We start from the raw sequence: 25,906 nt of genomic DNA, 5'->3' as shown, positions 1-25,906 counted from the left end.
TGCAGCATTCATCACCCATGCTTCACACCCATATATTAACGTAATATACGACATTTAATGAGATTCGGTGATTATTATTATTAATACTGATGTGGTGTCACTCGTACAAGGCGTCTTGCTCCCACATCTCGTATTTATGTTTATTTATTCTACTGTGGAGTGTATTTATCATCTTTATATGTTGTGTATCATGTTTATTATATAATTTTGAAAAAATATCATAGATGGATTAATGAAAATATGTATATTAACGTAATATACGACATTAAATGAGACTCGGTGATTATTATTATTATTATTATTATTATTATTAGCATTACTAATATGGTGTCGTGAGACATAAGACACTCTTACTGATTTTAATATGTACCTGTACGCCAGCACAGTGTGTAAGTTTATTTAGGTACAGGTATACATAAGTATAATTATCAGAGTAGATATAAAATATGAAATAACTTTTAAAAACACTTGAAATTTTGGACTTTCCAGACATAATGGAGAGACTTAATGCTTATGGATCTCACAGAGAATGTAAACGAACCAGTTGGGGCATGGTGACCGTATTAGAAAGTCAGGTGGGGGGAACCATATAGAGAATTTTGGTCATAATTTGAAATGACTGTATTAGCGGAACGCCTTAAAACGAAACACCGTAAAGCGGGCCCTACTGTACTTTTGTCTGGGGTTCAACAGTAGAAAATTGCTTAACACCGATGGTAACCCAACAAAATGCTACACTTAGAATAATCACATAATTAGGTTCCAGACAACGCACACCCCCTCTTTTCAAAAGTTTAAACAGTCTCTACATTGAAAACATTAACTCTTACTGCTATGTATACTGTATATAAGGACCATCGGTATTAATATAAATTTGTTTTGTTTGAAGATATTTGGGAGAGGTCTGTGGAAGTCGAAATGAACCAAAGAATGGATGAAGGGCAAAAAAGATGGGTGGTTTGCAAAAGCATCTACAGAAATGAAGAAGTTTATCTATAGAGATATAAATAGGAAGTGAAGTGGTATCAGCATCTGTAAATGGATGAGAGGGATGGGCTTTAAATGTTGCAGCCAGGAGGCTAAAGGCTGTTGTGATGTCATGTTGGTAAGCATTTTGTGGTGCAAATCTTGTGCAGAGTATTTGGAGCATAGAAATGGTGTAGGGTTACCAGAGGTATAATTAAGAAGGCTGAGGAAGCGTTGTTGAGGAGGTTTCGGCATTTGGAGAAGATGGAACAGAATAGGATGACTTGGAGGGTATATAAATCTGCAGTCAGCAGGAGAGGTAGGGGTCCTTCTAGGAAGGGTTGATGGCAGGGAGTAAAGGTTTTGAGTGCTAGAGGCTTGAGCATCCAGCAGACTTATGTGAGTGTGTTTTATTAGAGTGAGTAAAGACTAGTGGTTTTTATGGCTTGACATGCTGTTGGAGTGAGAGCAAAGTTACATTTTTTAAGGAGTTCAGGGGAACTGGTTAGTTAGACTTGAATTCTGAACGTGGCAAAACCAGTTTCTGGCCATAGAGGCATTTAGGCAATGCCTGGTGGGCCGCTGGGCTGGGTAAAAGAAAATAGCTGAAAAAATTCATGAGCAACTGAAGTCATAGCTGCTGCACAAAGATTGAAACAGAAATGGAATGCACCTTAGCTGAGCAGTGAAAACACACCTCTGACCCTCAGCAGTCAGTCAGTCAGTGTCGCACTGGCAGTGGTCGAGCCAACCTGATAGATGACAGATGCCCGGGCCAGTTTTAAGACCCAGTCCACTTCTGGTCAGGGTTGTTGCAGCTTGGAGGATCATTTAAATTGTGATATCTGTGCACTTTTGGCAAGACAGCTGTTGAATGAATGGCAGTATTTCCTTTTTAATTGCACCACCCTACCTTAATGGAAGATGGCAGATAGTAAGTATATGTACTATGGTTAATGACCTTCCACAAGTGTTATTATATACAGCACCTTTTCTTTGTTCACATTGCAGCAAATGCTCCCTTAATTTTTCCAGTTAATACTCACATTACAGTACTTTACGAAACATTTAATGTTCACAGGTAGATTTTACAGTAAAAAACCGTACTGGTCAGAGTGCATATCACTTCCTCAGAGGCATGTTTGGAGAAGATGCAGTTGGAAATATAGAATTGCCTCAACCATATAACCCAAACTTCATATTGAGAGTAAGTAGATATTGATACAGTATTTTATTTTTGAAATTAAAAGAAACATTTTTTAATTGCTTAAAACTTATTCATTGTACAATAAAAAATTTATTTGCATTCATCAAGTTTTTTTTAAATGGAAATTTGAAATGTGATACAGAGCATTTATGATGCTTTTTTGCTTTCCTGCTGAAGTTAGTTTTTATCATATTTGAAATGTACATTATTAGTTTGCTATTACAGTACATATTCCTTTTTCAAATTTAACTTTTCAATATAGCCATTTCAATTCCAACATTTTGGTTACTTCAGAAAGATCCCATAATACAGTATCACCAAGTGCTCAGATTCAGCTACATGCACAGTCTCTTTGGAAAAGCGCTTCAGTCATTTTTTTTTTTAGAATTGTAGCCTTAAGCATAAAAAATTTCTTGCAACAAGGATCAGGAAATATTACTCTCTAGAATCTACTTGTACATTTTCTCATTAATATTTAATGGTAATTTTGGCTTTTCGTGGAATTTAGTTCTACAAAGCCTGTCCTCGTTGGCTACGTGAAGTGTATAAAAACGGCGAGACGTACAAGGAAAGAAAACTTTTTGAGAAAACTGAAGAATTCCAGAGTGTGGCTCATGCTGTGAGTGCCAGACTTGGGTTCATGCATCCACTTACACCAGGTTTGTTACAGTCGCAACTGACGATATAAGATTTTTTCTATTTTCACTATGTTGTGTATTGTACAGCTTCTCCTCACTTATTGACATACTCATTTACAATGGGCTCTCTGACCAGTTTGCATACCTAAATAATGTATATTAGAGCTGATTTCCTCTATTCTGTTTATTACAATATACAGTACATTACTGAATAAACATTTAAAAATATAGCAGAAATGTTATAAATGGTGCAAAGGTGATATTAAAACAATATCAAAGATGGTTGACACAAATCCACTACCATTATTGTATGCTCCTCGCTGAGCGATGAATTTGTTTACCAGCATGGTCTTAGAACAGGAACTCTGTCGTTAAGTGAAGAGAGGCTGTGCTTTAATTATATTATTTTATTATTAACACGTTGGCTGATTCCCACCAACGCAGGGTGGCCCGAAAAAGACAAATTTTCATGATCATTCACTCCATCACTGTCTTGCCAGAGGGGTGCTTTACACTACAGTTATAAAACTGCAACATTAACAACCCTCCTTCAGAGTTCATACACTGTATTTCCCATCTCCAAGACTCAAGTCTGACCTGCCAGTTTCCCTGAATCCCTTCATAAATGTTACTTTGCTCACACTCCAACAGCACGTCAAGTATTAAAAACCATTTGTCTCCATTCACTCCTATCAAATACACTCACGCATGCTTGCTGAAAGTTCGAGCCCCTCGCACACAAAACCTCCTTTACCCCCTCCCTCCAACCCTTTCTAGGCCAACCCCTACCCCGCCTTCCCTTCACTACAGATTTATACATTCTCGAAGTCATTTTGTTTTGTTCCATTCTCTTTACATGTCCGAACCACCTCAACAACCCCTCCTCAGCTCTCTGGATAATAGTTTTGGTAATCCCACACCTTCTCCTAATTTCCAAACTACAAATTCTCTGCATTATATTCACACCACACATTGCCTTCAGACATGACATCTCCACTGCCTCCTCCTCATTGCAACATTCATTACCTATACTTCACACCCGTACAAGAGTGTTGGTACAATTATACTCTCATACATTCCCCTCTTTGCTTCTATGGACAAAGTTCTGTGTCTCCACAGACTCCTAAGTGCACCACTCACCCTTTTCCCCTTATCAGTTCTGTGATTCACCTCATCCTTCATAGACCCATCTGCTGACACATCCACTCCTAAATATCTGAATACATTCACCTCCTCCATACTCTATCCCTCCAATCTGATATCCAATCTTTCGTCACCTAATCTTTTTGTTATCCTCATCACCTTACTCTTTTCTATATTCACTTTTAATTTTCTTCTTTTACATACCCTACCAAATTCATCCACCAACCCCTGCAACTTCTCTTCAGAATCTTCCAAGAGCACAGTGTCATCAGCAAAGAGCAGCTGTGACAACTCCCACTTTGTGTTTGATTCTTTATTTTTTAACTCCACACCTCTTGCCAAGACCCTCACATTCACTTCTCTTACAACCCCATCTATAAATATTTTGAACAACCACGGTGACATCACACATCTCCCTCTCTCCTACATACTCTAACCTGAGCCTCACTATCCTCGTAAAAACTCTTCACTGCTTTCAGTAACCTACATACACTTGCAACATCTGCCACATTGTGCCCCTATCTACCCTGTCATATGCCTTTAAATTATCGAAATATGCCAGTGTCTTCCATGTATAAGCAGTTGCTATTAAAATTTAGTATTTTGGGTACTATTCTGATCAGCATTTTGTGTGTAGTGCCTTTCATAATTACACCTACCATCCGACTTACGACTGAGTTCGGTTCCAAGAAACTGGTCGTAAGTCGAAATGGTCGTAAGTCGAACTTTACTACTGAATATCAACAAAACATTTTTGTAATGACTTTATTTTATTGTTTTATTTTGGTATTTCATGTTTTACTTTACTTTTTATGTTGTTAGTACTGTATTTTATACTGTAAGGTTTAGGATTAACACTGTGTACAACACAAATAGTTGTTTATTTCCCAGAAATTTGGCATAAAAAACACGGTCGTAAGTCGAGTGGTCGTAAGTCGAGCAGGTCGTAAGTCGGATGGTAGGTGTAGTTCTAAAATTCATGCTTTCGTCATTGTTTCTTATAGGAAAAAATTCAATTCACAAATAACCCGCAAGTAAGAGGCTGAAACTTATGATGACATTTTTGATCCGACTTGAACTATTAACTAGTTAATGGTCCCTATCTATTTGCCATTATCTTTAATAATAATGTTAAAAAGTAGCCATTAAACCTTGCATTAATGTTAAAGTCATTAATTCTGTAAATTATCATGCCTTGATTTCACTACCTCAATTAAATCACTTCTTAAAATGCAGATTATTGAACATTTTTAAATTCTGTGTAATATATTTGTACTTAACCAAATCATCATTTGCAACCTGTCTCATTGTACATGTGACTGTAGTGATTTACACGAGTTATACTGATACTCAGTGTCTTACATAGTATGCTAGGTCTAGATTTAAGTAGTATGTAAGCACTGCACTATACTGCATAAATTGTGGCTTTCATCTTTGCTTACTCTAGTATCATATTATATATTAAATTATGTACATTCACTGTAACTTCTGTAGTGCTCATAAAAGAAAAAATATATTTAAATTTTAATTTCATTATTGGGAGGATTGATGATTCTTTTCTTAAATTGAATACAGTCACTTATTTTATTGCCCTCTCTCTCTCTCATGTAGGAGAAATTGAATCGATTTACGATGAATGCCGCTATGAAACAGCTTGGTGGCCATCTAGGAAGAGTGCTTGGTGTTCTGCTTTCTCCAGCTATGACTTTGAGGTGAGTGCCTTGTTGTGCCATGAGGGACTCAGTATTTAAAATACAAGCAGTGCTTTTGTTTTGTGTTAATGGTTCATTAAACTAAATTATCTGGAAGAAGTATATGGGATATGCCAACTGCATATAATGTGACCATGGTTATTTATTTACTTCTTAAAGGGAAACATAACATGCATTGATGTGGTGAATAAGCTTATGTAGGAGAGGACTTTTTAAAGGCATTACTATACAGTAATTGTGTTATTGAAATACTGTACTCTGTTGGAGGATGTGAGGGTAAATGGAAACGTGAGCCTCAATTAAAACAGAATACAGTAGGACCCCTATATCCGCGGGTCTGGTATCTGCGGTTTCACTTATCCATGGTTTACCGTGGCCTGAAAATAACCCTTAATTTTGCTTAATAATGGACTCAGAGTGCAAAAGTAGTGATGGTGGAAGTTCCTCAAAGTCTAAGAGAAGCCATAAATGCTTCCTATCAGTGAAACATTGATAATTCTCAATTTATTGCACGTAATTTATCAATTAAACTTTATAATAGGTATGTATGTAAATGAAAAATGACATATATAGGGTTCGCTACTACCCGTGGTTTTGGTATCCATGGCAGGTCCTTGGAATAAATGCCCTGTGGATATGGAGGGGAAGGGGGGGTCCTACTGTAATATGGTCAGAGAAGCAGACTTAGACAAGTAGTTTGGAAAAATTGAATTTACTCTTGACATAATATATTATCATGTGGCTATAAAAATATAGATAGACATTAATTTTAAATGTAAATGCAAGATTTATGATGTTGAATTTTTTATTCTTAGGTGATGGAGTACCACCAAGACTTAAAATATTATTATGAAGACAGTTATGGCCATCCCCTTAACTCGAAGACAGCCTGTCGAACCCTTAGTGATCTCTACAATCACTTCAGGTAATTAATACTGCATTGATAAGGAACTTTCTTGATGTAAAATAAATTTGATGTAAAATAAATTGTTATTTATGATGTTTATACCTTTCAGTACAGTACCTGTTGGACAAGATGCCTTTCCCGTAACTTTTTGGTTTTTAAAGTTTACCTTTTGTCATACTCTTTTTTTTTTTTTTTTTTTTTTTTTTTTTTTTTAAAATGACATAGTGCCACTGCTACTTTTGCTTGTTATCTTTATTGCTACTGCTGATGCTTGTGGATCAGCTATTGACACTGATAAAAAATGTATGCTTATGTCCACTTTTTCCTCTTGAGGATGCTACATAGTAAAGTCAGCCTCCCTAGAAATTTTGGATGTTCCTTCTCCATTTTTGAGACTAGAAATATTAACATAATTGATATGTGGCTACCTGAAGCTAATGTGAACCACCTAAAACTATAAAGGAACAACAAAGGTAAAACACTTCCCTAATCATGCCCTAAGAAGGTCCAAGCATGCCAGTCCATCTAAAGTTAAAACCTGGAGCTCACTGCCCGGCAAAGTCGAAATGGTAATTGCAGATGGGTAATGACCTTAGAACAGTAGCTTGGTGCCTTCAAATCCTTCAAGCTCCTTCCCTGTGAGAAAATGTCCAGTGTCTTTGGTTAGTTAGACAATAAAGGAGTAGTATCCCTTTAACTCCAGAGTGTGGATAGCAGCCTCTGCCCTGACCTGACCCTAATCAGCCTTCTATAATCTTCAGAATATTTCATCATCTAGTACTCTTTGACCACTTGTAATAGATTGCATGAGTCTATGCTAGGGTTTTGATAGAGCATATCTTCTACAGAAATCTCCAACTTCTTCAGAGTCATCACAGACTCTGGACTATCCACTCCTTTAATTCAGGGTAATAGAAGTCATTCTCCATGGGAAAATGGAACAGAATTCTTCCTCCATAAGCCATGCGTGTCGTAAGAGGCGACTAAAATGCCGGGAGCAAGGGGCTAGTAACCCCTTCTCCTGTATATATTACTAAATTTTAAAAGGAGAAACTTTCGTTTTTCCTTTTGGGCCACCCCACCTCAGTGGGATACGGCTGGTACGTTGAAAGAAAAATAGAAGTCATGTGTTCATTGACCCTATGTATTCCATAACAGTCGGTAAGGACAGATGTGTCAGTGATTGCACTTAACTGGTGCAAACTGAAACCAATTAGAAATAATGTGTGTGCCCAGTATCCAGGTAATCATTCTCTAGTTTCCCAAGGGATCCTCCCAGAGAACTCCTAGGCTTGAGTTCTACCCAGTAACCTTTGTTTCAACCTTCCAGCTACAAAATGAATGGTGGTAAAGGATGCTGCTCAGATCTGCATGGCTTGAACCTAATATTATTCACTCATTGGATGGGTCTCAGAGGATATCCAACATTGCACTGCCTGATGGTTACCTGCTGATTTAACTCTTTCACTGTTGTGACCCCCAAAAATTAAGAAGTGCTGACATTGGTGTGAGTTTTAAAAATAATAATAATAATTTAATATTTTGAAATAGTAGACAATCTTTTTTTGAAGGTAATGACACCAAAAGTGCAAAATTTGATGGGAACTTATGGAATTACACAAAGCAAGCTGGTGCTCTGGGCTCAATTTATACATCAACAGTTTTGCAAAATTGGAGTTCTACTTTTGCTCCTTTTAATCTGCTTCCTAGCTATTTCACTAGTATGCCTTTTGTTCTATTGAGAACAAGAAACTGCTTATTTTACTATTGGAACTACCCTATAGAGTACACAAATGTTGACCCAAAGTTCAACAAATTCCAAATTAAAAACAAAGTCCAAAATAAACACTAGGTATTCCAGCCACTAAAGTAACCTTTCAGGTCCCCAGGCCTCTCCTATATAACACTTGCCCTCCATTTTGAACCCATCATTACACAAAAATTATAGTTTTACCTTATTTTTCGTGTAATAAAATATAACCGAGAATGATTGGTCATGGTTTATGCTGTGCCAGTAATTGAAGCAGACCTACTAAATCCCCATGGTTTATGCTGTACCAGTAATTGAAGCAGACCTACTAAATCCCCATGGTTTATGCTATACCAGTAATTGAAGCAGACCTACTAAATCCCCATGGTTTATGCTGTACCAGTAATTGAAGCAGACCTACTAAATCCCCATGGTTTATGCTATACCAGTAATTGAAGCAGACCTACTAAATCCCCATAAAACTGACTGGGGTCTTGAGAAAATTGCTGAAAATCAAGTATTTCTGTCACTTTAAGGTAAATTTCAAATAGTACCAGAGTGAAGCTAACCAAAATCATCTCTGTTTTACTAGTGTGTTTTCTGCTTTATCCATTAATTCCAAGAAATAGCCCATAAAAACCATCCTAGAAAACACCTCAGAGTTGCTATCTTAACCCTTTCAGGGTCCAAGGCCCAAATCTGGAGTCATGCACCAGTGTCCAAGAATTTAAAAAAAAAAAATTTGTTATTTTTTCTTATGAAATCGTAGAGAATCTTTTTGTGAAGGTAATAAAACAAAAAGTACGAAATTTGGTGGAAAATTGACGAAATTATGCTCTCGCGAATTTTGATGTGTCAGCGATATTTACGAATCGGCGATTTTGCCGACTTTGACTCCCATTTTAGGCCAATTACATTATTCCAATCAACCAAATTCTTAGCTATTTCACTAGTATTACTTCTATTCTATCGATTGAGCACAAGAAATCGCCAAGTCAACTGTTTCAACTACAAAATAAAGTGATCGGAAATTGTTAATTTGGCCAATTTAACACAAAGTTCAAAATATTCCAATTTCAAAATAGGGTCCAGAATGAACAATGTAGGCATTCCTGGCACTAAACTAACATTTCCTCTGTTCATTAGTTATGTTTTGAGGCTTTACAAATAAATTCCATTTTGATTTTTTATTCACATAATGAATTTTTATTCACACCAAAAAATAGAAGATTTACTGTTATGCAATACTGTAATAATTGTATAAATATCATCACCATATTTGTGAATGTATATTAGACCCACCAGCTGACGTGTATTAGATGTGTGAGGTCGTTTGTTTACTCTTGAATATCGGCAAAAATTTAACATTTCTGCTACTTTGAGCTCAGTTTCAAGCCATTTCCAGTGCTAAAACCAATCAAAATTATCTCTATTTCTGTAATATGTCTTCCATTCTATCATATGAGACCAAGAAATCGCAAATACAATTATAAAAAACATACGAAAAAACACTGCAAAGTTGCTGTTTTAATCGAAAAATCATGATTTCATTTTTTTTCTCTCATTATACACAGTGTGCTGCAGGATCTGTTTTATGTGGTGCACACATACCACATAGATGTATTCTCTCATATCTAGGCCCAAATGTACCACTCACAGTTTATCAGAGTGAGCTGAGCTCATGGCGTAGATCTACGGTTTGGACCCTGAACGTAAAGCCGTAGATCTACGGGACGGACCCTGAAAGGGTTAAACCAAACACAAGATCATAGGTTTACTTTTCCCATTGTGCATTCCTTTGGGCAAGATTTTTTTTTATACAGTACACTTCCACTGCACAGATCCATTTTTTCATGTTTAGGCCAAAATTTACTGCTCGCAGCATATTTGATGGTGCTGTATTTAGGACATACATTTCTGTGACCGAAACTTGTGTCAGTAGCGTAGATTTACTTGTTGGACAGTGAATGGGGATAAGACCCCTTTCCTCACCTGTATCATGCTGATTTTTCTATATCAGGGAGCATTTCTTGGCATTCCTTACTAGAGTGCTGGGAATTCAAGCAGGTCTAACTGAATGCTGCAGTGTTCCCTACATTGCTGATTTTCTAGTTGCCACCTTGATTGCTTCATTTCTTGGGTAAGCTGTATAGCCCTTGTGGCTTAGCGCTTCTTTTTGATTATAATAATAATAATAATAATTTCTTGGGTAAGGATTGCATCTAGCCTCTGGACATTTTGCAGTATTATGGATGAGAGCAAATATGACATATCTTGCCCTTCACCCTTGATTACTACATGGAAGAACAAAACTGGGGTATTGTGAGGCAAATACAGCCAGGGGGCACCTACCCATCATGTTTTCTTAGCTTATATACGTATATATATATCTTCTTCTTTCTTTCAACACACCGGCCGTATCCCACTGAGGCGGGGTGGCCCAAAAGGAAAAACGAAAGTTTCTCCTTTTACATTTAGTAATATATACAGGAGAAGAGGTTACTAGCCCCTTGCTCCCGGCATTTTAGTCGCCTCTTACAACACGCATGGCTTACGGAGGAAGAATTCTGTTCCACTTCCCCATGGAGATAAGAGGAAATAAACAAAAATAAGAACTAGAAAGAAAATAGAAGAAAACCCAGAGGGGTGTGTATATATGTGCTTGTACATGTATGTGTAGTGTGACCTAAGTGTAAGTAGAAGTAGCAAGACGTACCTGAAATCTTGCATGTTCATGAGACAGAAAAAAGGACACCAGCAATCCTACCATCATGTAAAACAATTACAGGCTTTCGTTTTACACTCACTTGGCAGGACGGTAGTACCTCCCTGGGTGGTTGCTGCTGTCTACCAACCTACTACCTATATATATATATATATATATATATATAGCCTGTAATTGTTTTACATATATATATATCTATATATATATTTTTTTTTTTTTTTTTTTTTTTTCAACAAGTCGGCCATCTCCCACCGAGGCAGGGTGACCCAAAAAAAAAGAAAGAAAATCCCCAAAAAGAAAATACTTTCATCATCATTCAACACTTTCACCACACTCGCACATTATCACTGTTTTTGCAGAGGTGCTCAGAATACAACAGTCTAGAAGCATACACATATAAAGATACACAACATATCCCTCCAAACTGCCAATATCCCAAACCCCTCCTTTAAAGTGCAGGCATTGTACTTCCCATTTCCAGGACTCAAGTCCGACTATATGAAAATAACCGGTTTCCCTGAATCCCTTCACTAAATATTACCCTGCTCACACTCCAACAGATCGTCAGGTCCCAAGTACCATTCGTCTCCATTCACTCCTATCTAACACGCTCACGCACGATTGCTGGAAGTCCAAGCCCCTTGCCCACAAAACCTCCTTTACCCCCTCTCTCCAACCCTTTTGAGGACGACCCCTACCCCGCCTTCCTTCCCCTATAGATTTATATGCTTTCCATGTCATTCTACTTTGATCCATTCTCTCTAAATGACCAAACCACCTCAACAACCCCTCTTCTGCCCTCTGACTAATACTTTTATTAACTCCACACCTTCTCCTAATTTCCACACTCCGAATTTTCTGCATAATATTTACACCACACATTGCCCTTAAACAGGACATCTCCACTGCCTCCAACCGTCTCCTCGCTGCTGCATTTACCACCCAAGCTTCACACCCATATAAGAGTGTTGGTACTACTATACTTTCATACATTCCCTTCTTTGCCTCCATAGATAACGTTTTTTGACTCCACATATACCTCAATGCACCACTCACCTTTTTTCCCTCATCAATTCTATGATTAACCTCATCCTTCATAAATCCATCCGCCGACACGTCAACTCTCAAGTATCTGAAAACATTCACTTCTTCCATACTCCTCCTCCCCAATTTGATATCCAATTTTTCTTTATCTAAATCATTTGACACCCTCATCACCTTACTCTTTTCTATGTTCACTTTCAACTTTCTACCTTTACACACATTCCCAAACTCATCCACTAACCTTTGCAATTTTTCTTTAGAATCTCCCATAAGCACAGTATCATCAGCAAAAAGTAACTGTGTCAATTCCCATTTTGAATTTGATTCCCCAAAATTTAATCCCACCCCTCTCCCGAACACCCTAGCATTTACTTCCTTTACAACCCCATCTATAAATATATTAAACAACCATGGTGACATTACACATCCCTGTCTAAGACCTACTTTTACCGGGAAGTAGTCTCCTCTCTTCTACACACCCTAACCTGAGCCTCACTATCCTCATAAAAACTCTTTACAGCATTTAATAACTTACCACCTATTCCATATACTTGCAACATCTGCCACATTGCTCCTCTATCCACTCTATCATATGCCTTTTCTAAATCCATAAATGCAATAAAAACTTCCCTATCTTTATCTAAATACTGTTCACATATATGCTTCAATGTAAACACCTGATCTACACATCCCCTACCCACTCTGAAACCTCCTTGCTCATCCGCAATCCTACATTCTGTCTTACCTCTAATTCTTTCAATTATAACCCTACCGTACACTTTTCCTGGTATACTCAGTAAGCTTATTCCTCTATAATTTTTACAGTCTCTTTTGTCCCCTTTCCCTTTATACAAAGGGACTATACATGCTCTCCGCCAATCCCTAGGTACCTTCCCCTCTTTCATACATTTATTAAACAAAAGTACCAACCACTCCAACACTATATCCCCTCTGCTTTTAACATTTCTGTCATGATCCCATCAGTTCCAGCTGCTTTACCCCCTTTCATTTTACGTAATGCCTCACGTACCTCCCCCACACTTACATTCTGCTCTTCTTCACTCCTAAAAGATGGTATACCTCCCTGACCAGTGCATGAAATTACTGCCTCTGTTTCTTCCTTAACATTTAAAAGTTCCTCAAAATATTCTCGCCATCTACCCAATACCTCCATCTCCCCATCTACTAACTCCCCTACTCTGTTTTTAACTGACAAATCCATATTTTCCCTAGGCTTTCTTAACTTGTTTAACTCACTCCAAAATTTTTTCTTATTTTCATTAAAATTTCTTGACAGTGCCTCTCCCACTCTATCATCTGCTCTCCTTTTGCACTCTCTCACCACTCTCTTTACCTTTCTTTTACTCTCCATATACTCTGCTCTTCTTATAACACTTCTGCTTTGTAAAAACCTCTCATAAGCTACCTTTTTCTCTTTTATCACACCCTTTACTTCATCATTCCACCAATCACTCCTCTTTCCTCCTGCCCCCACCCTCCTATAACCACAAACTTCTGCCCCACATTCTAATACTGCATTTTTAAAACTATTCCAACCCTCTTCAACCCCCCCACTACTCATCTTTGCACTAGCCCACCTTTCTGCCATTAGTCGCTTATATCTCACCCGAACTTCCTCCTCCCTTAGTTTATACACTTTCACCTCCCTCTTACTTGTTGTTGCCACCTTCCTCTTTTCCCATCTGCCTCTTACTCTAACTGTAGCTACAACTAAATAATGATCCGATATATCAGTTGCCCCTCTATAAACATGTACATCCTGGAGCCTACCCATCAACCTTTTATCCACCAATACATAATCTAATAAACTACTTTCATTACGTGCTACATCATACCTTGTATATTTATTTATCCTCTTTTTCATAAAATATGTATTACTTATTACCAAATTTCTTTCTACACATAGCTCAATTAAAGGCTCCCCATTTACATTTACCCCTGGCACCCCAAATTTACCTACTACTCCCTCCATAACATTTTTACCCACTTTAGCATTGAAATCCCCAACCACCATTACTCTCACACTTGATTCAAAACTCCCCACGCATTCACTCAACATTTCCCAAAATCTCTCTCTCTCCTCTACACTTCTCTCTTCTCCAGGTGCATACACACTTATTATAACCCACTTTTCACATCCAATCTTTATTTTACTCCACATAATCCTTGAATTAATACATTTATAGTCCCTCTTTTCCTGCCATAGCTTATCCTTCAACATTATTGCTACTCCTTCTTTAGCTCTAACTCTATTTGAAACCCCTGACCTAATCCCATTTATTCCTCTCCACTGAAACTCTCCCGCCCCCTTCAGCTTTGTTTCACTTAAAGCCAGGACATCCAGCTTCTTTTCATTCATAACATCCACAATCATCTCTTTCTTATCATCTGCACAACATCCACGCACATTCAGACTTCCCACTTTGACAATTTTCTTCTTCTTATTCTTTTTAGTAATCTTTACAGGAAAAGGGGTTACTAGCCCATTGTTCCCGGAATTTTAGTTGACTTTTACAACACGCATGGCTTATGGAGGAAAGATTCTTATTCCACTTCCCCATGGATATAAAAGGAAAAATTAATAAGACCAAGAACTATTAAGATAAAACCAAAGAAAACTCAGATGAGTGTGTATAAATAAATGTGTACATGTATGTGTAGTGTGACCTAAGTGTAAGTAGAAGTAGCAAGACATGCCTGTAATCTTGCATATTTATGAGACAGACAAATGACATCAGCAATCCTACCATCATGTAAAACAATCACAGGCTTTCGTTTTACACTCACTTGGCAGGACGGTAGTACCTCCCTGGGTGGTTGCTGTCTACCAACCTACTACCTAGACAGCAACCGCCCAGGGAGGTACTACCGTCCTGCCAAGTGAGTGTAAAACGAAAGCCTATATATATATATATATATATATATATATATATATATATATATATATATATATATATATATATATATATATTTATTTATTTATTTATTTATTTATTAAGGGAGGAGGAAGTTCGGGTGAGATATAAGCGACTATTGGCAGAAAGGTGGGCTAGTGCAAAGATGAGTAGTGGGGGGGTTGAAGAGGGTTGGAATAGTTTTAAAAATGCAGTATTAGAATGTGGGGCAGAAGTTTGTGGTTATAGGAGGGTGGGGGCAGGAGGAAAGAGGAGTGATTGGTGGAATGATGAAGTAAAGGGTGTGATAAAAGAGAAAAAGGTAGCTTATGAGAGGTTTTTACAAAGCAGAAGTGTTATAAGAAGAGCAGAGTATATGGAGAGTAAAAGAAAGGTAAAGAGAGTGGTGAGAGAGTGCAAAAGGAGAGCAGATGATAGAGTGGGAGAGGCACTGTCAAGAAATTTTAATGAAAATAAGAAAAAATTTTGGAGTGAGTTAAACAAGTTAAGAAAGCCTAGGGAAAATATGGATTTGTCAGTTAAAAACAGAGTAGGGGAGTTAGTAGATGGGGAGATGGAGGTATTGGGTAGATGGCGAGAATATTTTGAGGAACTTTTAAATGTTAAGGAAGAAACAGAGGCAGTAATTTCATGCACTGGTCAGGGAGGTATACCATCTTTTAGGAGTGAAGAAGAGCAGAATGTAAGTGTGGGGGAGGTACGTGAGGCATTACGTAAAATGAAAGGGGGTAAAGCAGCTGGAACTGATGGGATCATGACAGAAATGTTAAAAGCAGGGGGGATATAGTGTTGGAGTGGTTGGTACTTTTGTTTAATAAATGTATGAAAGAGGGGAAGGTACCTAGGGATTGGCGGAGAGCATGTATAGTCCCTTTGTATAAAGGGAAAGGGGACAAAAGAGACTGTAAAAATTATAGAGGAATAAGCTTACTGAGTATACCAGGAAAAGTGTACGGTAGGGTTATAATTGAAAGAATTAGAGGTAAGACAGAATGTAGGATTGCGGATGAGCAAGGAGGTTTCAGAGTGGGTAGGGGATGTGTAAATCAGGTGTTTACATTGAAGCATATATGTGAACAGTATTTAGATAAAGATAGGGAAGTTTTTATTGCATTTATGGATTTAGAAAAGGCATATGATAGAGTGGATAGAGGAGCAATGTGGCAGATGTTGCAAGTATATGGAATAGGTGGTAAGTTATTAAATGCTGTAAAGAGTTTTTATGAGGATAGTGAGGCTCAGGTTAGGGTGTGTAGAAGAGAGGGAGACTACTTCCCGGTAAAAGTAGGTCTTAGACAGGGATGTGTAATGTCACCATGGTTGTTTAATATATTTATAGATGGGGTTGTAAAGGAAGTAAATGCTAGGGTGTTCGGGAGAGGGGTGGGATTAAATTTTGGGGAATCAAATTCAAAATGGGAATTGACACAGTTACTTTTTGCTGATGATACTGTGCTTATGGGAGATTCTAAAGAAAAATTGCAAAGGTTAGTGGATGAGTTTGGGAATGTGTGTAAAGGTAGAAAGTTGAAAGTGAACATAGAAAAGAGTAAGGTGATGAGGGTGTCAAATGATTTAGATAAAGAAAAATTGGATATCAAATTGGGGAGGAGGAGTATGGAAGAAGTGAATGTTTTCAGATACTTGGGAGTTGACGTGTCGGCGGATGGATTTATGAAGGATGAGGTTAATCATAGAATTGATGAGGGAAAAAAGGTGAGTGGTGCATTGAGGTATATGTGGAGTCAAAAAACGTTATCTATGGAGGCAAAGAAGGGAATGTATGAAAGTATAGTAGTACCAACACTCTTATATGGGTCTGAAGCTTGGGTGGTAAATGCAGCAGCGAGGAGACGGTTGGAGGCAGTGGAGATGTCCTGTTTAAGGGCAATGTGTGGTGTAAATATTATGCAGAAAATTCGGAGTGTGGAAATTAGGAGAAGGTGTGGAGTTAATAAAAGTATTAGTCAGAGGGCAGAAGAGGGGTTGTTGAGGTCATTTAGAGAGAATGGATCAAAGTAGAATGACATGGAAAGCATATAAATCTATAGGGGAAGGAAGGCGGGGTAGGGGTCGTCCTCGAAAGGGTTGGAGAGAGGGGGTAAAGGAGGTTTTGTGGGCAAGGGGCTTGGACTTCCAGCAAGCGTGCGTGAGCGTGTTAGATAGGAGTGTATGGAGACGAATGGTACTTGGGACCTGACGATCTGTTGGAGTGTGAGCAGGGTAATATTTAGTGAAGGGATTCAGGGAAACCGGTTATTTTCATATAGTCGGACTTGAGTCCTGGAAATGGGAAGTACAATGCCTGCACTTTAAAGGAGGGGTTTGGGATATTGGCAGTTTGGAGGGATATGTTGTGTATCTTTATATGTGTATGCTTCTAGACTGTTGTATTCTGAGCACCTCTGCAAAAACAGTGATAATGTGCAAGTGTGGTGAAAGTGTTGAATGATGATGAAAGTATTTTCTTTTTGGGGATTTTCTTTCTTTTTTTTTTGGGTCACCCTGCCTCGGTGGGAGACAGCCGACTTGTTGAAAAAATATATATATATATATATGTATATATATTTTTTTTTATTATCACACTGGCCGATTCCCACCAAGGCAGGGTGGCCCGAAAAAGAAAAACTTTCACCATCATTCACTCCATCACTGTCTTGCCAGAAGGGTGCTTTACACTACAGTTTTTAAACTGCAACATTAACACCCCTCCTTCAGAGTGCAGGCACTGTACTTCCCATCTCCAGGACTCAAGTCCGGCCTGCCGGTTTCCCTGAACCCCTTCATAAATGTTACTTTGCTCACACTCCAACAGCACGTCAAGTATTAAAAACCATTTGTCTCCATTCACTCCTATCAAACACGCTCACGCATGCCTGCTGGAAGTCCAAGCCCCTCGCACACAAAACCTCCTTTACCCCCTCCCTCCAACCTTTCCTAGGCCGACCCCTACCCCGCCTTCCTTCCACTACAGACTGATACACTCTTGAAGTTATTCTGTTTCGCTCCATTCTCTCCACATGTCCGAACCACCTCAACAACCCTTCCTCAGCCCTCTGGACAACAGTTTTGGTAATCCCGCACCTCCTCCTAACTTCCAAGCTACGAATTCTCTGCATTATATTCACACCACACATTGCTCTCAGACATGACATTTCCACTGCCTCCAGCCTTCTCCTCGCTGCAACATTCATCACCCATGCTTCACACCCATATAAAAGCGTTGGTAAAACTATACTCTCATACATTCCCCTCTTTGCCTCCAAGGACAAAGTTCTTTGTCTCCTACATCCTATATATATATATATATCTATATATATATATATATATATATATCTATATATATATATATATATATATATATATATATATATATATATATATATATATATATATATATATATATATATATATATATATATATATATATATATAAATGCAGCAGCGAAGAGACGGTTGGAGGCAGTGGAGATGTCCTGTCTAAGGGGAATGTGTGGTGTAAATATTATGCAGAAAATTCGGAGTGTGGAAATTAGGAGAAGGTGTGGAGTTAATAAAAGCATTAGTCAGAGGGCAGAAGAGGGGTTGTTGAGGTGGTTTGGTCATTTAGAGAGAATGGATCAAAGTAGAATGACATGGAAAGCATATAAATCTATAGGGGAAGGAAGGAGGGGTAGGGGTCGTCCTCGAAAGGGTTGGAAAGAGGGGGTAAAGGAGGTTTTGTGGGCGAGGGGCTTGGACTTCCAGCAAGCGTGCATGAGCGTGTTAGATAGGAGTGAATGGAGACGAATGATACTTGGGACCTGACGATCTGTTGGAGTGTGAGCAGGGTAATATTTAGTGAAGGGATTCAGGGAAATCGTTTTTTTCATATAGTCGGACTTGAGTCCTGGAAATGGGAAGTACAATGCCTGCACTTTAAAGGAGGGGTTTGGGATATTGGCAGTTTGGAGGGATATGTTGTGTATCTTTATATGTGTATGCTTCTAAACTGTTGTATTCTGCGCACCTCTGCAAAAACAGTGATAATGTGTGAGTGTGGTGAAAGTGCTGAATGATGATGAAAGTATTTTCTTTTTGGGGATTTTCTTTCTTTTTTGGGTCACCCTGCCTCGGTGGGAGACGGCCGACTTGTTGAAAAAAAAAAAATATATATATGTATATATTGGCAGTTTGGAGGGATATGTTGTGTATCTTCATACGTATATACTTCTAAACTGTTGTATTCTGAGCACCTCTGCAAAAACAGTGATTATGTGTGAGTGAGGTGAAAGTGTTGAATAATGAAAGTATTTTCTTTTTGGGGATTTTCTTTCTTTTTGGGTCACCCTGCCTCGGTGGGAGATGGCTGACTTGTTAAAAAAAAAATGCATATATATAATTACTCTCCCCATGGAGAGTAAATATATACAACCTCTCCTCACTTAATGACGGAGTTCTGTTCCTAAGACCACGTCGGTAAACAAATTCGTTGCTAAGTGAGGAGGTTATTGTAATGGTAGTGGGTTTGTGTGAACCATCTTTGATATTGTTTTAATGGTACCTTTGCACCATTTATAACATTTTTGTTATATTTTTAAATGTTTATATAGTAGTGTACTGTATCTTGTAACAAACAGAATAGAGGAAATCAATTCTAATATATATTATTTAGGTATGTACAATGGTCAGAGAGCCCATCGTAAGTCTGAGTCATCAATAAACTAGTATGTCAGTAAGTGAGAGAGGCTGTATATGTATAATTACTCTTCAAGGGCAAGTGGCACAGAATTCTTCCTCCGTAAGCCATTCATGTTGTAAGAGGCGACTAATGTGCTGGGAGCAAGGGCCTAGTAACCCTTTCTCCTGTAAAGATTATTAAATATAATACTGTAATTTAAACTGTTTTTCTTTTTAGGTTACCCTGCTTCTGTGGGATACACCTGGTGTGTTGAAAAAAAAAAAATATACACGTAATTACTGATACTCTGTTCACAGAATGACAATCAGCAAGGAAGATGCCAAGCCACAAGGCATATTTTACTTTGCACATGACAAGACCATATTTAAGGTAAGTTAATGCCTTTATTATCTTTTTACAGTATATCCCATGTCATGGCAGTATCTTAATAAACAATATATGAAACCAGGAAGAATGATTGTAAAGACCAGTGTGTCCCTAGAAAAGCTGTAGGCTGGGAAGTAAGAGCTTAAATCCATTGAGTAACACTGCTGAAAGAGGGCTAAAGAAACAAATTTAGTGGAAATTTTAAATGGGAAAGTTAGTTTCCTATAAACAATCCCCTCCCCTTCCTGGTTTGTTTGTAATCGTGTCATTACGATTTTGTGAGTCAAACAATAGTGATGATAGGATGGTAAACCTCTGTGTGTCATTTAACGCTGCCTCTCTTGAACTGCTTTTCTGACATTTTATAAAGTCATGTTATTTTTAAATGAGCATAACCGGATTTTAACTGTTTTTATAAGCAGCTGGCTATTCATGATAATCTTGCTGATGTAAAATAAATGTAGAGGTTTGCTGAGTGGTTTAGCAGATTTAGACTTCTGATTCCTCCTTAGTATTAGAAAGTAATTAAACAAGAATTATTTATTGAGGCATGTATACTTTATTTGCTAATCCTTGTTCTTTGTGGTATTGTGTGCAGGAAATGTAAACTATAACCAATGAAGCTCTTATAAAATATGATCACTACAAGTTTACATAATGCTGTTATGCTTTCGTGTAATTTAATCAGACATACCTATGTTATTAGAAAAGTATTATACTTCAGAATTAGTTATTATTTTAATACAAAATGGTAACATATATTTCCTACAGATGAGCTTGCACTCAATACAATATTTGTTTCAGGTTCTAGCTAGTGTGGGATTATATAGACCTTCTCAACATTTGAAGCATGACAATTTTGCAGAATTGAGGAACAGGAAGTGGCGAACAAGCTTTCTCTCTCCCTTCAGCGCTAATGTTGCATTTGTTCTTTACAGGTATGCTAAGTTAGTGAAAGTATATATTATGATTATAGTCTGTAAAGTCGTTATTATGAGGCATTGTACTATAGGGTTGCCATGAAAAAATTATTTATATTTTGTTTTAATTTTAGGTACATACAGTAAACACTATTACAGTGTGTGTTCACAATGCATGAGTTTGTTGCAATACAATTGAAAGAGTGCAACCAAATATTTTCTTAAGAGAATGAAAATTTGTATTGAGTGCCATAAAGTATTAAGAATCAGCTAACATCCATATGGCCCATGGCCGGACTCCGAGAGTAGTGAAACTCTTGAAACTCTTCAAAGGTATATTTTCTTCAAAGGTAAGGTACATGACCGAATTAAGTTGTGTGAAATAAAAAATACTGTACATGCTGTTGTACTAGACTCCATTTCCACTGACAGCCCACACTGCATACAGTTGCATTCTGGAACCATCTAGTTCCTCTCTCACACCACGTTCATCAAGCTAATTTGGATAATTTTCACCATTCTGTGAGTGTCATAATTATCTATAGGCCATGTAATATTAAGTCGGTAAAAGGACATACCCTATGACCCCTTCATATTCATATTCCCCCACACCTTGGTGTGAATGTTCGGTTGAATGTTGGACCCAGTACAAGTAAGACCTCAGTTTGGCAAGCAAAGATATTGGTACATATTAAACCTCAGTCAGAGCAACAATGTCTCTCCTTCCGGTCCTCCATGGCAATGCCAGTGATGATGGAGGCACTAAGAAAATGAATAAGAGTGAATATTTGTTGAAGAAACTGGAAATGTTTAATATGCTTAGAAGTACAGTAGTGCATGTGTGATAGAAACTACCTTAGAGTTTTGTGTGAATGAGTCCACCACTAGTACAGTTAGAAATTATATGTAATTAAGAAAAAATCTTGTACATAATGTAGTATAGATTGTCACCTGCTCAAAAACAAATATTGAAGAGCAAAATATGACAGACAAGATACTGATTGTGTAGCTTCAGAAAATACAAATAAAGGGGCTATACTAGTGCTCAGATAATAAGACAGAAAGCCTTATCAGACTACAAAACTTTGTAAGAAAGAAAATGGGTCTTCACAATAGTGTGTTTTTGGGCTGGTTGGGTTGATAATATGGTTGTTTAGTCAGTTTTTTTTTTTTTTCTATTTTTTTTTTTAAGTATTGCAGGGGAACACATACCAGATGCATTACAAAATACTTGAACATTCCATTACAGCCACCAACTATTGACAGTTGTGCATCTAGATCATCACAAGAACAGCCATCTAGGGCCACATCAGACTTCTCCACACACTTTCATTTCAAGAAACAAGCACTATCAGAATGCATATCTATCAGACTATATATCTATTTTTCCCATGTGGTCTTTACTTCGTGTAAAGAGATTTCAAATTATATGCTGTTTCTCAGGCACATAATCCATATGTTATGAAAGTATTTACTGTATCTTCAGTGTATTTTGGTTCTGGTCTATTAAAATAATACTTTTGCCTTGTTAACTTTTTTGAGGTTAGTAAAGTATGAGTTTTAGTGTTTTATACATTCATGCCATCTTTTGACATTGCCATGATCATCCACTTCATTTTGACTGATGTTATACTAAATTTGGGAGTAATAAAGAAAAAAAAATGTTGTGGCATTAAAGAAACTATTTTAGATAAAGTTCAGAAAGCACATGTTATAATTGTTAAGTAATACAGATACAGGGTGTTGGAATCATATTTTAAGTATTATGTTGAAAATTGGCACAATAGTATGTTGTACAATTTGGAATTCAGAGGGTACTGTTGGGAAGAACTCAGAACTATAAGAACATGAATTTCACATGCTACCAATTGTAGCACTTGTCAGCAACATTATTTGAAAGTTTGGGATTCATATTCAGGTGATCTTGCACTTGATTCTTCCTAAGTAAGTTTTTATTCAGGTACAGGTACACATAAATACTCTTTAATTAATTTTCAGCATTACATTCATGTCGCTGTAAATTTAAGTTTGTGTGTTCCTCTTGGTATGGTGAAGAGGTTGTTGGTCTGAGGAATTGGACCCCTTGGCTTTCTTCCTCTGGCAAACCTAATATTCCCCCCAGTCCACCCCCTTCCCTACCCCATCCTTCCTCTCCCTTCCTTGTCCTTTCCCCATCCCTCCCCTCTCCTTCCTTTCCTGCTTTTGGCCTTTTGAGGTTTTTCCCTCTGAAATTCTAGCTCCTAGGTTGGGGAAAGGGTATTGATATCCATCCCATTCCATTAAGGTCCTTGGTGGTTAAGGTGGTGGTGGTGTTTGTCATGAATTCTGGATTGTCTGGGGATGTCCCAATCCCTCTCTGAAGTTCTGGGGGTGACTCAGGGTGTCTTTTGGGTGACAGGTGTATCTCTGAAGGCTGCCTGTTGGTTCTAGGAGGCGGTGGCCTCTCGTTTGTCCGCTGTGGTGGCTCAGGAGATGTGAGGTTGCTATCCTGGATTGCTGGTTTACTGGCATGAAGGATAGGATATGGCATAGTTTCCACATAACATCTACACTGCTGGCTGTACTGTGGGCCCTCTTGGGTGTGGAGGCATATATACAGTCCCTTTCATTACTTCTGGGAGCCATCCATCCACATCCCCCCCTCCACACCTTTTTTTCTCCCCCTTTTTTTTCAAAGAAATAACAAAGGGGGAAACTTGTCATGAAGACCCATAATTCATGATTTGTCTCCTCCCGGGCCCTTTTCCACAGCACTCCCTACAGACCCTGGCACTCTTTCAGACCATTCTTCCAACCTGGTGCCTCCTCCGGGTAACAATCCGTTATGCTTCTCTGGTACTGCAGTTCTAACCAACCTTTTAGACACGTCTGACCTCCATGCGACTTTGACTGTGATCCCAGCTTCTCCGCATACAATGCATCGATTTTCAGATCATACACACGACTCTGGATGACCTGCCTCTGACCTTCCATCCAGACGGCCTCAACCTGTCACTGATAACCCTACCTCAGTTTCCTCTCAAGCTTCTAAGAAACATCCAACTAAGCAATTCCTTCCCTTACACTCTATGTTTCAAAGCTTTCTTGGACAAAATTCTGTACACTTCAACCAATTTATGCTACTGACTATCTTTCTGACCACAGCATCAGCAAGGCTTTCCTTTGCTATGTTGGGCAGAATATTTCCGTCCATGTTCCTAAGAGTGGCACACGCATTGTTACAATTCAAAATGCAGAGCAGGCATACAATTTCCCATCGTACATAAGGGATATAATCAATAGACCCCTGGCTGTCTTCAAGAAGGCACTGGACAGGCACCTGAAGTCAGTACCTGACCAGCCAGGCTTTGGTTCGTATGTCAGTTTGTGTGTGGTCAACAGTAACAGCCTGGTTGATCAGACCCTGATCAGTCACGAGGCCTTGTCTCAGACCAAACCACGGGGGCATTGACCCCTGAAATCCTCTCCAGGTATTGATGTTGTTGACAACACACCAGTTATGATTCACAAGCACATCTCCCTAAGTTCTTGCTGTGGATCTATTGTACTTCCACATAGTCATACAACGTGACTTTGTTGCGTGTAATGACAACATTCTGGAGCAACTCGAGTTCCAGAATCACCTGATCTTTAAAGTTGACACTCACACACTCCCTGCCTGTGGGCAGAGGCATTATCCTTGCAATATAGCAAGGCTAACTTTTGACAGCTGTGAACTGCCACCATTTGTTTTCAGAGTGGGGCAATGCCTACGAGTGCAGGAGATGATCCTTACCCCACAACAACATTAAAAATGCTGGCGAAATTTTGCAGATCAGAGGCATAATGCCCCATCTTTGGTGTGGTTGACCATAGCAGTCCATCATGCAGCCTACAGCCTCGAATACAATCCATCAAACCTCAGGCAGGCACCCTCAGAAATGTGCCTTGATCTCCTACTTGTGCTCATGCAGTGCATTTAAAATGTACTGCATGGAGCTGATAATGTTACCATAGGACCACAGACTGACTCCTTGATTTTAAATGGGCAAGAACAGTTGCTTGACATGCCATCCTAGAAGCTAAACTCACTTGTTGGCAGGCTTCTGTTTCTACCATCACTTCGACTTCCTCTTTGAGTGCAGTTTGGGAAAAGAGTACAGAAATTGAGTGGCAAATACTCTCCAGGCCAAGCTCCAGTTCTGAGGGTTGCCAGTGTCAGCATAGCAAGCCCTCTTGAAGTTGCCACAAAAATTGGAAATCATTTTGTCCGTATCTCTCAGGGGCTCCATCTATGCCCCTCGTTTCTTTCCTCCAAGTCTTCCAGAGAGTTACTGCCTTTAGACTTTTCTTCTAGCAATGAAGATTCTTATAATGTGCCTTTTACACTTTTAGAACTAGTCAATGCTTTCTGCTTGCTAATTGTTGGCAGCTGGGTCTGATGGCATTCATATATATATATATGCTTCAGTATTTGCATCTGTCAGCCCTTGCAATCCTCTGATGTTTTTTTAATGTTATTTGGTCGCAAGGGGTTCTTCTCCAGCTGTGGAAAACTGCCATTGTTTTGCCTTTTCATAAACCAGGTACTTCAGGCCATGATGCCTCACACTATTGTCCCATTGCTCTTACCAGTGCATTTTGCATGTTGATGGAACATCTAGTAAATAGAAGTTTGGTGTGGTATTTAGAAGCATACAATAGCCTCTCCACAAGTCAGTTTGGCTTTTGTAAGGACCACTCCACTGTTGACCCCTTTGCTAGTAACCACTCAGTTATTGCAGTCTTTTTTGACCTAGAAAAGGCATATGACACTACTTGGCTCAAGCTCATTCCTTAGGCCTCTATGGCCATCTACCACTGTTCCTTAAAACTTATTGGCTGAGAGACATTTCTGTGTTTGGGTTATTAATTTGCTTTCCCCAGACTTTG

General features: G+C 38.5%; 1 protein-coding gene across 2 annotated transcripts in view; it reads left to right on the top strand.

The window, feature by feature from the left end:
• Positions 1 to 2,047: 2,047 nt before the first annotated feature.
• Positions 2,048 to 25,906, top strand: part of LOC128689195 (multiple inositol polyphosphate phosphatase 1) — a gene marked incomplete at its 5' end in the record, with an annotated part of 38,191 nt that continues 14,332 nt past the window's right edge. The window contains 6 exon segments of one of the 2 annotated variants that reach the window (XM_053777339.2): positions 2,048 to 2,173; positions 2,682 to 2,832; positions 5,566 to 5,666; positions 6,482 to 6,591; positions 20,006 to 20,078; positions 20,880 to 21,013. In XM_053777339.2, coding sequence (XP_053633314.1) covers positions 2,048 to 2,173; positions 2,682 to 2,832; positions 5,566 to 5,666; positions 6,482 to 6,591; positions 20,006 to 20,078; positions 20,880 to 21,013 — 695 coding nt within the window. 2 annotated transcript variants of the gene reach the window in all.

The sequence above is a fragment of the Cherax quadricarinatus genome, chromosome 1 (genome assembly GCF_038502225.1).
Source record: "Cherax quadricarinatus isolate ZL_2023a chromosome 1, ASM3850222v1, whole genome shotgun sequence".
NCBI classification, from domain to species: Eukaryota; Metazoa; Arthropoda; class Malacostraca; order Decapoda; family Parastacidae; genus Cherax; species Cherax quadricarinatus.
The sequence above is the reverse complement of the archived record's forward strand: the minus strand, read 5'-3'. Positions and strand labels throughout refer to the sequence as shown.